The sequence below is a fragment of the Bufo gargarizans genome, chromosome 5 (genome assembly GCF_014858855.1).
Source record: "Bufo gargarizans isolate SCDJY-AF-19 chromosome 5, ASM1485885v1, whole genome shotgun sequence".
Taxonomy (NCBI): Eukaryota; Metazoa; Chordata; class Amphibia; order Anura; family Bufonidae; genus Bufo; species Bufo gargarizans.
Genome location: NC_058084.1, coordinates 309,169,418 through 309,186,834, shown reverse-complemented (window position 1 = coordinate 309,186,834; position 17,417 = coordinate 309,169,418). Strand labels below are relative to the sequence as shown.

The window sequence follows — 17,417 nt, the reverse complement described above, 5'->3', positions numbered from 1 at the left end:
ATGGAAAGCAAACAGTGATTTTGTTAACCCATTTAGGACTAAATTTAAGTCCCACTGAGGAACCTTATTTTTTAATGATGACCGAAGTCTGGATACTGCTCTTATGAATATTCTAACCCATCTGTGATCGGCTATATTTGTATCGTAGAACGCCCCTATGGCGGATATCTGTACTTTTAAAGTACTTGGCCTAAGACCTAAGTCTAGCCCCCTTATCAGGGATCCTCCAGTGCTATTTTCTTTAGAAAGGAGAACCAGCTTCTCTTGGGCCAATAGGGGGTTATTAATTACTGTTACAGGGTCTGCTAGAGTCTCTTCCGGGTGTACTCAATGACGTCATCAGCGCAGGCGCATTGAGGATGGAGCATATTTGCATATTTTAAAAGTACGTTTTTAACAGAATCTACTGAACCAAAATGATTAATTAGATTATGTATGCATAAATCACAGTATAGGGATTATAAGTAAACAAAAAAAAAACTGTTTAGTGGGGTGACAGAAGCCCTTTAAGGAACAAAAGCGTTTGACCTTTGCATTTCTTTTTGAGGCAAATAGGTCTATTTGCGTCTGGCCCCATCTGGTTGATATTTTTTGAAAGATCTCTGGATTTAAGGACCACTCCCCTGGGTCCAGGGTCTTTCTGCCCAGGAAATCTGCCTCTAAGTTTTCTGATACTTTTAGATGAACTGCTGTAATAGATAGGACATTTTCTTCTGCCCAGAATTTTTTTCTCTTGCAAGGGATTTCAAACTTAGGGACCTTGTACCCTCTTGATGTTTTAGATAAGCGACCGCTGTTGTGTTGTCTGAAAATATATTTAGATGCTTTTTTGCTTAAAAGACTCTGATTTTGTTTTAGAGTTTCCCAGACAGCCCATAGCTCTCTTTAATTTGACGATTTGTTCCTTATTTCTTCTGGCCACCTTCCTTGCCAGTTTGAGGAAGCTACTTTTGCTCCCCAACCCACAGCGATTGCATCCGTCACTATCTGTATTTCTGGTTCTTTTAGCCAGAAGACGCCCCTGGATAGATTTGCTTCTTTTTTCCACCAATTTAAATCTGATTTTACTGGGTATGGAAACATTATTTCTTTGCCTAAGGAAGAATGTTCTTTGTTCCAGCTACCTAAGATCCAGATTTGCATAGCTCTTGTGTGGACTTGGCACCAGGCTACTGCTGTTATGCAGGAGGTCATAAAGCCATGGCATTCCTGATCGAGCACCGGTCTCGAGATTGGAATTTTAAAATTTTTCCATGATGGCTTCTATTTTCTTTCATGGCAGAGATTATGAAAGAGATTAGAAACCTCCTGTTGGATGATGGGATTAAGTAAGATTTTTTTAGTATTTATCAACCAACCCAAATGCGATATTTTTGGGCAAAAAATAGTCTGTTTGTGTGACTGCTTCTGCCTCTGAATTTACTACTATGAGAAAATCATCCAAGTATGGGTAGATTACCAGACCTTCTTGTCTGAGGGGAGATATCATTTCCACTACCAGTTTTGTGAAGACCCTTGGTGCTGAGGAAATCCGAAATGGAAGGGCGCAGATGTCATGTAGGCCCCTTTTTTGATTAGGGGAACAATGGATGAGATTGATTCCATCTTGAACTTCCTTGAGTAAAAACCTTGTTTTCTTTCTGATTCAGGAGCCTCTTACTCTTACTACTTCAGATTTTTTAAAATCCTGAATTCCCTGCCATATCTTTGACCAAGAGATGGGACTGTGAGATGTTATTTGAAATCTTCTTGGGGAGTTTGAGGCAAATTCTATTTTGTAGCCCTTTTTTTACAATATCTATTGCCCAGGGGTTTGATGTGACAGATTCACACTGGGTCAGAAACTTCCTCAACCTCCTCCCTACTCTGGCGTCATTGTTTTTCATTCTGTTTGTTTTGGGGGTTGAGGAGGAAGCCTCTACCTTTGCCCCCTTCTGATAACTCCAGTGCCCAGTTTTTCCTTTTCCCCTGTAGGGTCTGGATTCCTGGTTGTAGGACAAAAAAACTTCCTTTTTACTTCCTTTCTATTTATCAGCTGCCTTTTCTAGGATTTTATCTAGTATAGGCCCAAACACATATTCTCCTGAAAAAGCAATGGAGCATAATTTTAATTTGGAGGTTCTGTCCCCCCCCCCCAGGATTTCATCCATAGCGCTCGCCTAGCTGATTTTGAAAGGGCCGCATCTTTGGCCGCAAATCTAACAGATTCCGCAGAGGCGTCTGCCAGCAACGCCGTGGCAGATTTTATAAGAGGACTAGAAGATTTCCTCCCTAGGGGAATTGCAAAGAATATTCTGTGTGCCGCATATTTATACTACTCTGGTATGAGTTTGGGCCCAGCATCAAAGGGATTGTTGATGTCAACAGACCTAGCAATTTCATGAAGTCTCTAATAAAAAACATATTTCTATCTTGAGAGATGGACACCTTCTGTATTAGAGAGTTCTGTTTTTCATGAGGAAGAAAAGTTGTTAACAAATGGTAGTCCAGAAGGACCCCTAGAAAGATCCTCCGTTAACTGGGATATAGATAGAATTTTTCCAAGTTGACTATCGATCCCACAGAAGAAATGTTCTTTATTACTTTCTGGAGCTGTAGAGAGAGATTCTGAGCCAAGCCTGCAGCTATTAACAGATCGTCTAGGATCATTTGTAGATGTAGATATCCCGTCACGTCTGGCATGATCTTTGTGAAGATACATGGTGCTCTAGATAGCCTGAATGGGAGAGCCTGAAACTGGAAGTGGCATAGTTCTTCTATGTATAGAGCAAATCTGAGGAATTTCTGGCAATCCCTGTGGATGGGTATGTGATAGCAGATATCCGTAAGGTTGATTGTTGCTATGAAACAATCTTGATCTAAAGGATTCACAGTTGACTTGATGGTCTCCATTTTGAATCTTTTGTACGTAATTAAATCAGAGTTCTTAGATTTATTATGACTCTGAAGGACCTGCTTCTTTTTATTTATTTATAAGGAACAAAAGAGAATAGAAGCCCTGTTGAACTGGTCTGGGGGAACCTGAATAATGGCCTGTTTTTTCAGGAGACCTGAGACCTGAAACCTCTGCCTGTAAAGATGACTGTCTGTGTTTTTGGGGAGATGCCTGTTTACCATATATCTTTGAGGAGGGGGGTTTTGAAATTCTTTGCAACATCTAGATTGAATTACACTTGAAACCCAGGAGGAAGTGTTTATAGATGCCCATGCCTGGTGGAAATCCCTGAGTCTTCCCCGAACCAATCTTATGGCATCATTGTGGCCTTTTGATTAAGTTTTGGGGATTATAGAAAAAGCCCTTCCCCTAGAGGACTGCCACTTTGCAGGGGGATCTCTCTTTTTCTACTCATGCCTATTATGCCCCTGGCAATGAAAATTCTCTCTGATGAAAATACTGGGATTCAGATGGAAAACCCTTTTTTTGTCAGAGGCTTTATCCAGTCATATGGAGGTCTGACTTAAGGATCTGATAGGGGTCTGATCTGAAAGATAAGGGGATATTTTTTCTTATTGGCATACATTATAAGGTGTTATTTTTTTGTACTGATGCACATTGTAAGGGGGTATTTTTTGTACTGATACACATTGTAATAGGGTATTTTTGCAATGGTGCACATTATAAGAGGCTATTTTTTTTACTGGCGCCTATTAGGGCATAGTTTTTTTTTTGGGCTGAAAAACATAACTAGAATTATTACTACTGGGGAACTACAGGGAACATAATTACTAGTGTGGACACAATGGGGGTATTAATACTATTGGGGGCACTGTTAACACTATGCACTCTGGCAGATAATTATTTCTATGGTGGGACTTTGAGGAGCACTAATACTGTGTGTGTGTGGGGGGGGGGGGCACCCTGGTACAGTATCAGCCCAACAAAATTATTTTTGTGGGACATTATGTTTACACTGTTAGTGTCAGGGACACTATTTGCTGGGTACAGTTATTTTTAGGGCACTGTGTGCTAATAATTATTGAAGTGCAACAGCCCACTAGGCCACACCTAGGGTATCCCTTGCCCCTTAAGAGGTTTCTACAAAATATGTCCCTCTTATAAAGCAAGTAAACGTGACGCCAGATGCGGTTAAGCAGCGGAAGCTCAAAGCATTCCATACAGTTACCAGACTTTATCTTGGTCACCAATAGGTTTCAGCAGGCAAATGGCAGACGAATACCTCTCTCTGCAACAAACTCCTCTCTGCTGTATCCTCCTTATAGCTCTCTCAGCTCAGCTATGTCAGAAATCAGTCTTCCCTGAATCATGACTTCAGATGGAAAAAAAAGACGAATATTCAAAAAACGAATATATTAGTTATAGTGCTATATATTTGTTTTTTCGAATATTCGTAATATTCTAAAACAAGAATATATAGCAATATAGTGAATATTCGAAAAAATTATTTTAGTTGTAATTTTTTTCCAATCTGAACTTCAGATTCAACGAATATTCTACAAAATATCACAGGGAATGAGAGAAAAGAACACAACCGGCACTGCTACATGTGCCTATGCAGTCACTGGAGCACATAAAACACTTGGATCCCAAACCTTCACGGTGGTGCTCTATCGGTGATATAGTAGTTATGACGATAGCAGAAGAAAAAAGCACCGCGGCACTCACCACTGGTCACAAAGTTGCTGTTTGCAGTTTATTTTTCAAATACACATCGTGGACGCGAACAGGACACAGGTGAATAAACAGGCTACAGCTGTTTCGCGCTGTGTTGCGCTTTGTCAAGCCTCCTGTGACGAGAAGGAAGAGGGGGCTAAAAATACCCCCATCTCATTCACGTCACTGGTTACAATTTCAAGTGGTATAGAAAACATGTGTGCTAAAATCAATCAAATGAAAACAGCTAAGTCATTCTTGTCATTTAACCCTAAAAGGTCCATGGCTTGTGTTTTAATTATCCATGCAGCTTCTCTCTGCAGGAGAATGCGTTTTCTGTCCCCCCCTCTCATGGGGTTGTGGACCACTTCTATACCTGCACATTTCAAAAATATAGGAAGTGATATATGTTACATTAACACGTGACAAAGGCCATTCAAAACCATTAAAAAAATATTTATTGCCATTGTTTAATGTGTCAAGAATGAAGATAAGGATCACCATGAAGTATAAATTGTTAAATATATCACTTTGTTTTTGTGTACATAATGATTACTAATTGAGTATATGTTAAAGTATAACTGTCATATATATATATATATATATATATCTATATATATATATTTTTTTTTTTGGAGTATTGGATTGTGGTGATTAACCCTTTCATGACCAAGGGTCATTGATTCCCCAGTGTCCAGGTCAAAATTTACAAATCTGACATGCGTCACTTTATGTGGGAATAGCTTTGGAACACTTTTACTTATCCACGCCATTCTGAGAATGTTTTCTCGTGACACATTGTTCTTCATGATAGTCATATATTTGAGTCAATATATTTCACCTTTATTTATGAAAAAATTCCAAATTTAACCAAAATTTGGAAAAATTCTGTTTTTTATAATGATGTTTATCGGACGGGGTCTGACATGTGATATCTTTATAGAGACGGTTGTTACGGACGCGGTGATACCTAATATGTGTAGTTTTTTTATTTTTCATTTTTTATAGGAAAAGGCAATTTATTTTTTAAATTTTAAATTTTTATTTATTTATTTTTACTTTTATTTATTTTTCACATATTTTTTTTATCAAGTCCCTCTTGGATCTTGAAGATCCAGTGGGGCTGTACTATACTTTGCAATGCTCTTGCATTGCAAAGTGTAATACATTCAGATGCCCTGTAGGTGGCAGCAGAGGATGCTTTTGCAAAGCGTCCGGTTGCCATGGCAACCATCGGGGCTGCCATCGCAGCGCAGCAGTCCCGATGGTGGAGAGAGGGAGCCCCCTCCCTCTATTAACCACATGGATGCCGCTGCCGCGGCATCTATGGGGTTACAGAACTTACAGCAGAGTGTCAGCATAGAGCTGACACTCTGATGATGGGGGGCAGACGGGGGGCAGCGCTGGAAGGGGGGGAGGGTGTCACGCCAGCAGGGGGCGGACTCAAGGAGGCGGCAGCACTGTGGACACAAGATGGGAAGAGGGGGCACAGATGGGGGGCTGCACAGATCGGGGGGGCCTGCACAGATCGGGAGGAGGCTGCACGGATCGGGGGGGCGGGGCACGAGGACATTGATTTCAGGCTCTGATCTGCAGAGTACAGATCAGAGCCTGAAATCAGCATTTTTTTCACTGCCGCAATCTGCACAGACTAACCAATCGGATCGATTGCCGGCAAGGGGCCACTCTGATTGGTCCCTTGCCGGCATTACTGCACTGTATGCTGTCCGTGACAGCATACAGGGCAGAAGCTTTAATCCAAGCGCTTTGCAGCGCTTGGATTAAAGAGCTGCCAGAACGTTTATATACGTGATAGCTGCACGGGGTATGTGCAGCTATCACGTATATATACAGATTGCGGTTGGGAAGGGGTTAATATCACCTTGGTGGCCCTATTTCAACTTTTCACTGTGTACTCAATTACCCCTTAATTCCACAGTTTTGTTCCCTGTACTGCCTACTTTTACCTATGCTTAAAATCAGGTTGCTATGCAGGGTCCGTCTATGTGTTGAAGGACGGAGGACGCAGAAGCATGCTGTGTGCAAGGTCACATTACTGACAGCCAGGGACTGTAAGTAAATAATTAAAGCCAGGTCCTCCCCAGCAGATGATAACAGTGCCTGGGCTGTGTGCACTTCTCCCTGTCCCTGCACTTGGCAGACGCTCCCTCACTCAGCAGACTGGGACAATGCAGAGTTGAAGCAGTGCAGACCAGGGAAGGGTGATCTGCCATCTGCTCAGTGTATAAATGAAAGCAACATGTGGTAAGAGGATCCCTTTGTGCTGCAGGAGATTAAGCCTTTAGGGGGAGGGCTCTGGTTACTGACACTTTTGGGGGGCTATAGTTACTGGCTAGTGAGGGCAGGCAGGATTAGCGTCAGGGTGAGGGCAGTGGCGGCCATCTTAACTGAATAGTGAGATTGCAGTTTTATGCAGACTAGTTGCTAAGGGCTGAATCTTATTAAATATGGGGTGAGTCAGTCTAATTGTAACTGATTCTGGAATATCGTGTTATTAGTAAGTGCATATATGAAAATTGAAATTAGGGTCTAAGTGTGACAGTTATCCTTTAAGTTAAGATTGAGTTATTATTAAGATTGAGTTGAGCTTAACCTCTTACAGACACAGGTACGCCCTGATGTCCAGGTACTTAAAGGGTTTCTGCACTTTCATTTAACTGATGATCTATCCTATCCTCTAGATAGATCATCAGCTTCTGATTGGCGGGTGTCTGACACCCGGGACCCCCGCCGATCAGCTGTTTGAGAAGGCAGTGGCGCTCCTGCAGCGCCGCGGCTTTCTCACTGTTTACCGCCGGACCGCCTGCCCACTGACATCACGACTAGTATCAACTAGCGTGGGCGCGGCTAAGCTCCATTCAAGTGAACAGAGCTTAGCCGCGCCCACGCTAGTTGATACTAGTCGTGACGTCAGTGGGCCGGCGTCCCGGCGGTAAACAGTGAGAAGGCCGCGGCGCTGCTGGATCATCAGTTAAATGAAAGTGTAGAACCCCTTTAAGGAAACAGGGCATACCTGTACGCTCTGTGTATTTCCAATCACTGCCGCGTGGCGGGCGGTGATCGGAACTGGGTGCCTGCTGAAATCAATCAGCAGGCACCCTGGGTCAATGCCGAGGGGGGTCCTGTGACCTTCCTCCCTCCGTATTGGCGATCACTGCGGATTAACCTCTTCTATGCCGCTAATGCATTGCAGAGGGGATCAGACCCCCAAAAGTGAACATCAGAAGTAAAGTAAAGAAAAAAAAGTAAAAAAAAAGTTTAATAAAATTAATAAAGTAAAAAAAGAAAAAAAAAGAATAATAAAAAACAGAAAAAAAAAATTTGGGGTCGCCTTACATCACAAAAAAAGCAACAGCAAGTGATCAAAAAGGCGTATGCCCCCCCCCAAAATAGTTCCAATCTAACTGTCACCTCATCCCGCAAAAAATTAGCCCCTACCTAAGCCAATTGCCCAAACAATAAAAAAAAACTATGGCTCATAATATGGAGACACTAAAACCAAATTTTTTTTGTTTAAAAAATGCTGGTATTGTGTAAAACTAAAAAGTTAATTAAAAAAGTATACAGATTAGGTATCGCCGCATCCATAAGAACCTGCTCTATAAAAATATCACATGACCTAACCCCTAAAAAAAGAAAAACTGTGTAAAAAAGCAATTTTTTGTCACCTTACATCACAAAAAGTGTTATAGCAAGTGATCAAAAAGTCATACGCACCCCAAAATAGTGCCAATCAAACCGTCATGTCATCCTTAAAAAAAATAGCCCCTACACAAGACAGTCTCCCAAAAAATAAATAAAACTATGGCTTTCAGAATGTGGAGAGACTAAAAAATCCTTTTTTTTTTTTGGTATTGTCGCGTCCGTGACAACCTTCTCTATAAAAATACTACATGATCTAACCTGTCATGTGAATGTTGTAAATAACAAAAAATTAAAACGTTGCCAAAACAGCTATTTCTTGTTACCTTGCCTCACAAAAAGTGTAATATAGAGCAACCAAAAATCACATGTACCCTAAAATAGAACCAACAAAACTTTTGGAGTTTCTATTCTAGGGGTGCATGAGGGGGGCTTCAAATGGGAAATGGTGTAAAAAAAACAGTTCACCAAAATCTGCCTTCCAAAAACCATATGGCATTCCTTTCTTTCTGCGCCCTGCTGTGTGCCCGTAAACTACAGAATCAGGGCCATAAATATTGAGTTTTGTTTGCCTGTTAACCCTTTCCTTGTAACTGGAAAAAATGGATTCAAACGGAAAATCTGCCCAAAAAATTGAAATTTTGAAATTTTCTCTCTATTTTCCATTAATTCTTGTGGAACACCTAAAGGGTTAACAAAGTTTGTAAAATCAGTTTTGAATACCTTGAGGGGTGTAGTTTGTAAAATGGGGTCATTTTTGGGTGGTCTCTATTATAAAAGCCTCACAAAGTGACTTCAGACCTGAGCTGGTCCTGAAAAAGTGGGTTTTAGAAATTCTGAAAAATTTCAAGATTTCCTTCTAAACTTCTAAGCCTTGTAACGTCCCCAAAAAATAAAATGTCATTTTCAAAATGATCCAAACATGAAGTAGACATATGGGGAATGTAAAATAACTATTTTTGGAGGTATTACCATCTATTATAAAAGTAAAGAAATTGCAATTTGGAAATTTGCTAATTTTTCAAAATTTTTGGTACATTTTTTTTTAAAGTGTCATGAAGTATAATATGCGACAAAAAACAGTCCCAGAATGGCCTGGATAAGTAAAAGCGTATTAAAGTTATTCACACATAAACTGACACTGGTCAGATTTGCAAAAGATGGCCTGGTCCTTAAGGTGAAATATGGCTGTGTCCTTAAGGGGTTAAAGGGGTCTTCTCACTTCAGTAAGTGGCATTCATCATGTAGAGAAAGTTAATACAAGGCACCTTCTAATGTATTGATATTATCCATGTTGCTTCCTTTGCTGGCTGGATTCATTTTTCTATCACATTATACACTGCTTGTTTCCATGGTTACAGACCACCCTGGAATCCAGCAGTGATGGTTGTGCTTGCACACTATAGGAAAAAGCACGGGCCTATGTGCGTTCCTATAATCCCGGCCACTAGAGAGGCTGACGCTTTTTCCTATAGTGTGCAAGCACGACCACCACTGATGGATTGCAGGGTGGTCTGTAACCATGAAAACGTGTAGTGTATAATGTGATGGAAAAATGAATCCAGCCAACAAAGGAGACAATATGGACAGTCACAATACATTATTAGGTGCCTTATATTAACTTTCTCTACATGATAAATGCTACTTACTGAAGTGAGACAATCCCTTTAACATAGAGACAACTAGATTAGACATAGGGTTTAGAAAAATGTATTTTGCTTTGGCAGGAGACCTTTATGGTTCCATTGGGTAATGTTATTTAAAAGCAGTGTTGGACAGATGAAGGTCATAATGGAACATTTGTTTAATCTATCTGATTAAATGTACTCCACCCCATCAATGGCTTCAATTGTCATAGACTGAGTTATTTTGGACTGAGTTAAAACCCATGGACTGAGCTATACTGAACTGACTTTATTATGAAACAGAATTCTTTCTTCTAAAATATGTGGAACTGTTCAAGTTTGTTTTCAATTCTATAGTCCCTAAGTACAGTCTGTATCAGAGCTGGGACTGAGAACCTCAGCAGTGCCCAGGTGCTGCCTAAGTTAATGACCAGATATGATAATATGTGAACATAACTTATGGTGGCCTGCCTGCCACCCAATAGGAAAAAACTTTAATCACTTGTTTGTCATCCTGAAAAAGGCCTTGCTGCTCGCACTACTGTTGTTGGAGGGTGGGCCACCAAGGTAATCATCTGCCCAAAACTTCCTGCAGTACACTTGCCAACCAGCAGGGTTGATGACCTTGTACAATGAACTGCAGACCAGTGAGGGGAGGAGCTAGTCTTTTAATTTTCTCTATGTATTATATTACTTTGTGCTGCTTGTCTGGAATCCGTGTTTTACAAGTTGCCACAAGTACTTGGCTCTACAAGTTAAATATCCAATGTGGCCAAGGGTCACTGTATACCCAGAGACAGGGGCGTAGCTAGAGGCTCATGGGCCCTGGTGCAAGAGCTAAGCTTGGACCCCCTTCCCTCTTAGCTCCTTGCCTTCGTGCTGCTGAGGCAAAACCCCTTCCTTCCAGCCAGAGGTGCAACTTGATCAGCATACACTTTCTATAATACTGGTGTCTTCTTATGCAGCACAAGGATCTTTGGGCCCTCTCAGGCTCCTGGGCCCGGTAGCAACTGCTACCTCTGCACCCCCTATAGCTACGCCCCTGCCCAGAGACAAAAGGCGCACTATAGGGTAAGTATGTCCCAGGAAGAAGAATATTACTCCAAAAAATGGAGGCTTACCTTTTGAGGTTGTGCTTGAATAGGCACAACACTATTGTCGGTTTGTTAGGATGTAAAATCTGGTTGTTCGGTATGCTGCCAAGGTGAACAGCCTTAAGGTAGAGGTGTCCAAACTCCCAGGAGGACAGATAAAGCTTCAGAAATATTTACCTTTTCCTAGCACAAGGAACCATAACAACCGGCGTAGGAAAGGTTCTTCTTCTTTTATTTTCTCAGTTGTAAATACATAAATAAATAAAATAAAATGCAAATGCAATAAAAATGAGAGACAACGCATTTCGGGGAACAACAGGTCCCCTTCATCAGGTCAAGGCATGCAACTTTGACCTGATGAAGGGGAGCTGTTGTTCCCCGAAACACGTTGTCTCTCATTTTTATTTGTATTTTATTTATTTATGTATTTACAACTGAGAAAATATAAGAAGAAGATTATTTCCTACGCCGGTTGTTATGGTTCCCTGCGCCAGGAAAAGGTAAATATTTCTGAAGCTACAAGTTAAATAGACCAGCAGTACTAGCTCACTGTTTGTAATGATTAAGGACGTGTAGTTTGTCCAAAACTCGTTTACAGTCGGGATGCCGTGATTTTTTGTATGTGCTTGCTGAACTCAAAAATAAAGGCTTGACACACCAACAGTGCTGGTTTTTACTTTAACGGTTGTGAACTGTTCTACAACCACTTAAAGGCGGCTCTGAAACCCGCACTTAGGATTGTGATTACACCTGTAATGCCCTCATACATCAACACGGAGAAAGAAGGGGTAAGAGACTGTGCATTTAAGAACAACAGAGGCAAAGAATAGTTTTATGAAAGAAACTGTTGTTAGTTCAACATACATAGAGTCCAGTGGTGCAGAGTGGTTTCATTTGAAGTGTAGCTGTAGTTTCAGTTAAGAGTATATCTTTAAAGAGTACCAGAGCCTGAAGTCTTACTCTTATCAGCAAAACAAGCGTGCCCTTTTCAATTTTTGAGTCAGACAGCAGAAAGGCTAGGTGCACCCCTGACAGTGACCACAAAGCACTGAGGAAAGAGGGGCCCAAGCTGAACTCTTGCACCAGGGCCTTTAGCTACGCTCCTATGAGTAGCTTACCTTTTTTGGTGAAAATGTAGCCCAGTTCTGTCCCTTAAACTGCTTTGTCTGGAGGCACCAGCTGGGATGAAACATTATTATTACCCCTAAATCACTGACTTTCAAGGGATAAGAACCACAGCATATTAACTTATTGTTATCAGATGGCAGTGAGTAGATTGGTGGTAGAAATGACATGAGACACTAACACTGTAAATGTAGAGAACCTAATGCCTTGCGTTTTGAGTGATGCGTTTTGTTAACAGATAACATCCAGACTGAATCATGACCCATTAATTTCAACAAGCATATTCACATAAGCATTTTTTATCACTAATCATTAGTGTTGGGTGAGCATGCTCGGCCGAACACCAGTTAGGCTCGAGCATCGCTATGCTCGGCTGAATATCACGTGTGCTCGAGCGCGATGCTTGAGTCAGTGTATTTAAATCTAAATTAGCCTCTATTTCTGAAAAGTTTCTGGTGGAATTCGAACTCACAACCTTTTATATAACAGCCAAGAATGTTAACCACTACACTATAGAGCTGCATGGCCAGCTACTTAAAAATAAATAAAAAAATAAAAAAATATGAGACTTCTGCTGTATACTTACTACTTACTGAATACTTACTAGTAGTAAGAAGAAGTCTCATATATATATTTTTATGTTTTTTAAGTAACTGGCCATGCAGCTATATAGTGTAGTGGTTAAGGTTCTTGGCTGTAATGTAGAAGGTTTTGAGTTCAAATGCCGCCAGAAACATTTCAAAAATAGAGGATAAATTAAATTTATATATTTTATATTTAGTAATTGTAAAAAATGTGTAATTACAAAAAAATATTGGAATACAAAAAATTATGAATGCATAATATGTGAAAAAAAACTACTGATGTTTTAGCCATAATATATTTACATATATTATAATATATTATAAATATATAATAATATATGTAAATATATTATGGCTAAAAACATATATATACAGTACAGACCAAAAGTTTGGACACACCTTCTCATTCAAAGAGTTTTCTTTATTTTCATGACTATGAAAATTGTAGATTCACACTGAAGGCATCAAAACTATGAATTAACACAGGTGGAATTATATACATAACAAAAAAGTGTGAAACAACGGAAAATATGTCATATTCTAGGTTCTTCAAAGTAGCCACCTTTTGCTTTGATTACTGCTTTGCACACTCTTGGCATTCTCTTGATGAGCTTCAAAAGGTAGTCACCTGAAATGGTCTTCCAACAGTCTTGAAGGAGTTCCAGAGATACTTAGCACTTGTTGGCCCTTTTGCCTTCACTCTGCGGTCCAGCTCACCCCAAATCATCTTGATTGGGTTCAGGTCTGGTGACTGTGGAGGCCAGGTCCTCTGGCGCAGCACCCCATCACTCTCCTTCATGGTCAAATAGCCCTTACACAGCCTGGAGGTGTGTTTGGGGTCATTGTCCTGTTGAAAAATAAATGATGGTCCAACTAAACGCAAACCGGATGGAATAGCATGCCGCTGCAAGATGCTGTGGTAGCCATGCTGGTTCAGTATGCCTTCAATTTTGAATAAATCCCCAACAGTGTCACCAGCAAAGCACCCCCACACCATCACACCTCCTCCTCCATGCTTCACGGTGGGAACCAGGCATGTAGAGTCCATCCGTTCACCTTTTCTGCAGTCGCACAAAGACACGGTGGTTGGAACCAAAGATCTCAAATTTGGACTCATCAGACCAAAGCACAGATTTCCACTGGTCTAATGTCCATTCCTTGTGTTCTTTAGCCCAAACAAGTCTCTTCTGCTTGTTGCCTGTCCTTAGCAGTGGTTTCCTAGCAGATATTCTACCATGAAGGCCTGATTCACACAGTCTCCTCTTAACAGTTGTTCTAGAGATGTGTCTGCTGCTAGAACTCTGTGTGCGTATTGACCTGGTCTCTAATCTGAGCTGCTGTTAACCTGCGATTTCTGAGGCTGGTGACTCGGATGAACTTATCCTCCGCAGCAGAGGTGACTCTTAGGTCTTCCTTTCCTGGGGCAGGTCCGCATGTGAGCCAGTTTCTTTGTAGCGCTTGATGGTTTTTGTGACTGCACTTGGGGACACTTTCAAAGTTTTCCCAATTTTTCGGACTGACTGACCTTCATTTCTTAAAGTAATGATGGCCACTCGTTTTTCTTTACTTAGCTGCTTTTTTCTTGCCATAATACAAATTCTAACAGTCTATTCAGTAGGACTATCAGCTGTGTATCCACCTGACTTCTCCACAATGCAACTGATGGTCCCAACCCCATTTATAAGGCAAGAAATCCCACTTATTAAACCTGACAGGGCACACCTGTGAAGTGAAAACCATTTCAGGTGACTACCTCTTGAAGCTCATCAAGAGAATGCCAAGAGTGTGCAAAGCAGTAATCAAAGTAAAAGGTGGCTACTTTGAAGAACCTAGAATATGACATATTTTCAGTTGTTTCACACTTTTTTGTTATGTATATAATTCCACATGTGTTAATTCATAGTTTTGATGCCTTCAGTGTGAATCTATAATTTTCATAGTCATAAAAATAAAGAAAACTCTTTGAATGAGGTGTCCAAACTTTTGGTCTGTACTATATATATATATATATATATATATACTGTATGTGTTTAAATTAAATTTAGCCTCTATTTCTGAAAAGTTTCTCATGGGATTAAATCTCACAGCCTTCCGTCAAGAATCTTAACCACTACACTAGAGAGCTGCACGGCCAGCTACAAAAAAATAAAAAAAAATATGAGACTTCTGCTGTATAGGAAAACTTAGTAGTACTAGTACTTACTAGTAGCATTACATATATATATATATATATATATATATATTTCCGTGCACTACTGCAAGTCCAGAACAGAGGATAACACTCACACACGGAGGGTGATTCCCACAATGGACTCACTTGGGTGAAACAGCCCTAAGAGTCCTTCGTATACAAAGATCTGGTCGGAAATATGCATCTAACTGGGGTCATGGACTTACTAACCAATATATGAAATTTGCTACCAATGAAAATCATTCAAAATAAAAAATTGTTATTATATATAGAAAAGATTACATACTCATTACATTCTCAATAATGACATGTACAGTACCTGGAAAAATGCAATCAACATAGATAAATATGGCCACCACCAACAATTCTGATCCATACAAAATATATATATTTTTATTTATTCTGTATTATTTTATTTTTTATGTATTCTTTAGCTTATCATGTAGCGTTTCCATTGCTATAAGCACTTACCTTTTTTAAACCATCATATGTACCTGGCAATATAACATACATGCGCAGATTTTTACTTTTTCCATATGGAAGCTCGATGATACTTAACATTTCATCTGTTATTTCTCGGATATTAAAATAACCTTCTACGCTCATCAACTGCGTATATACTATTTCATTCTAAAATGGATAGAAATAAACAGCTGATTAAATAGAATATGAACTGTAATGCTATAAAATGATTTTCAAAATTGCTTTATTAATAACAAGACATGCAAAAACTTGTTTCATTCTGGCATCCTTGAAAAGAGTCTACAATTTTTACTTCCCCTGGTTAAAAGCCTGTCTGTCACCGCCGGCCCTGGGAGAGATCTTAGAAGTTCAAATAGACGGAAGACTCAGGAGTCTATTTGACAGATCTCTTGTTTTCATTGTTGCTGACAGGTTTTCATCCCTTCGTAGATGCTGCTGATTATTAGTCAGGTGGTTCTTTATATGTTCCGCCTCTCAGTTGTTTCTTTGTGGCTCTTCTGTGGAGTGCTCTGCTTGTGTGGTGGTTCTCCTGTTCTAGTTACATCTCATGCTAAGTCCTTTACCTTTTTTTGGTGTGTCTGTCCTGACTAGGCCTCAGGGAGACACTAGCTCCTTCAGTTTGGAAGGAGTCGGTTGCCTCTTTCCCTGTTCCCTAAGCTGAGGGTTTGGTGCAGTGTTTCAGCAGTCTCAGGTTCCTGTGCATGTGCATTTCTACCATTGAGATTTGCACATGTTGTTAGCAGCTTAGGGAGAGTATCAGGGAATGCTAGGAGGTGACCTCTTTATTCCCTAGGTTTTTGGGTATAGAGCTGAGGGCATGGGTTGCTAGATGGCAGCTAGCACATCCGCAATACCCAGTCCCCATAGCTCTGTCCCTGGGATAAGTCAGGGACAGGACTCATCTCAGGTTAATTTACATATGTATCAAATCGTTTTTTTACACAATAAAAGCTCACAGAGCTTTGGGGACTGGTGCTTGCGGATGTGCTAGCTGCCATCTAGCAACCCATGCCCTCAGCTCTATACCCAAAAACCTAGGGAATAAAGAGGTCACCTCCTAGCATTCCCTGATACTCTCCCTAAGCTGCTAACAACATGTGCAAATCTCAATGGTAGAAATGCACATGCACAGGAACCTGAGACTGCTGAAACACTGCCCAATGTGCTAGCTGCCATCTAGCAACCCATGTCCTCAGCTCTATACACAAAATCCTGGTGACAGGTTCATCTTCCCCGGAGATGAGTCCAGCGGAAAGGAGCCCAGCACCGCCCCGCGTCCTCCGAATCTCCTCCTTGCTGGCTGACGTCACAGAGCTGGAGCGCCAAAATCTTGCGATGCGCGAGCTAGCGCTTGCGCAGTCTTGGCATCATGTTCATTCCCTGTGCTGGCATCAGCACAGGGAATGAACTACGCATGCGCTAGCTCGCGCATCACGAGATTTCGGCGCTCCAGCTCTGTGACGTCAGCCAGCAAGGAGGAGATTCGGAGGACGCGGGGCGGTGCTGGGCTCCTTTCCGCTGGACTCATCTCTGGATACAGGACACATATGAGGTTCATTTGCATATCGATCAAAAGTTTTTTTAACACAATAAAAGCACAGAGAGCTATGGGGACTGGGTTTTGCAGATGTGCTAGTGGCCATCTAGCAGCCCATGTCCCCAGCTCTATGCACAAAATCCTGGTGACAGGTTTCCATTTTCACTCAGCCCCATTCACTTCTATGGTGGCTGCGTTGCGTAAAAAAAACGCACAATATAGAGCTTGCTGCGATTTTCATGCAACGCACAAGTGATGCGTGAAAATCATTGCTCATGTACACAACCCCATTGAAGTGAATGGGTACGGATTTGGTGCAGGTGCAATGCGTTAACCCCACGCATTGCACCAGCGCGGAATTCTCGCCCGTGTGAAAGGGGCCTAAGGGCATGCAAGCTTCTAGTGGCTGATAAGGGTCATGTGACCGTGTGTATGCCAGTTGGGATGTGAGGAGAAAGACTTGCAGGCTTCTATTGGCTAATGTAGTTCATGTGTTTAAAAGC

At 41.1% G+C, this 17,417-nt stretch overlaps 1 protein-coding gene across 1 annotated transcript in view; it reads right to left on the bottom strand.

Annotated features, from left to right (window-relative positions):
• LOC122937870 (ovalbumin-related protein Y-like) overlaps positions 1-17,417 on the bottom strand; it is a 172,237-nt gene that overhangs the window by 52,335 nt on the left and 102,485 nt on the right. Inside the window, exon 6 of the mRNA XM_044293020.1 lies at positions 15,366-15,524. Within this exon, the coding sequence (XP_044148955.1) occupies positions 15,366-15,524 (159 nt within the window). The remainder of the gene's footprint in view (positions 1-15,365; positions 15,525-17,417) is intronic.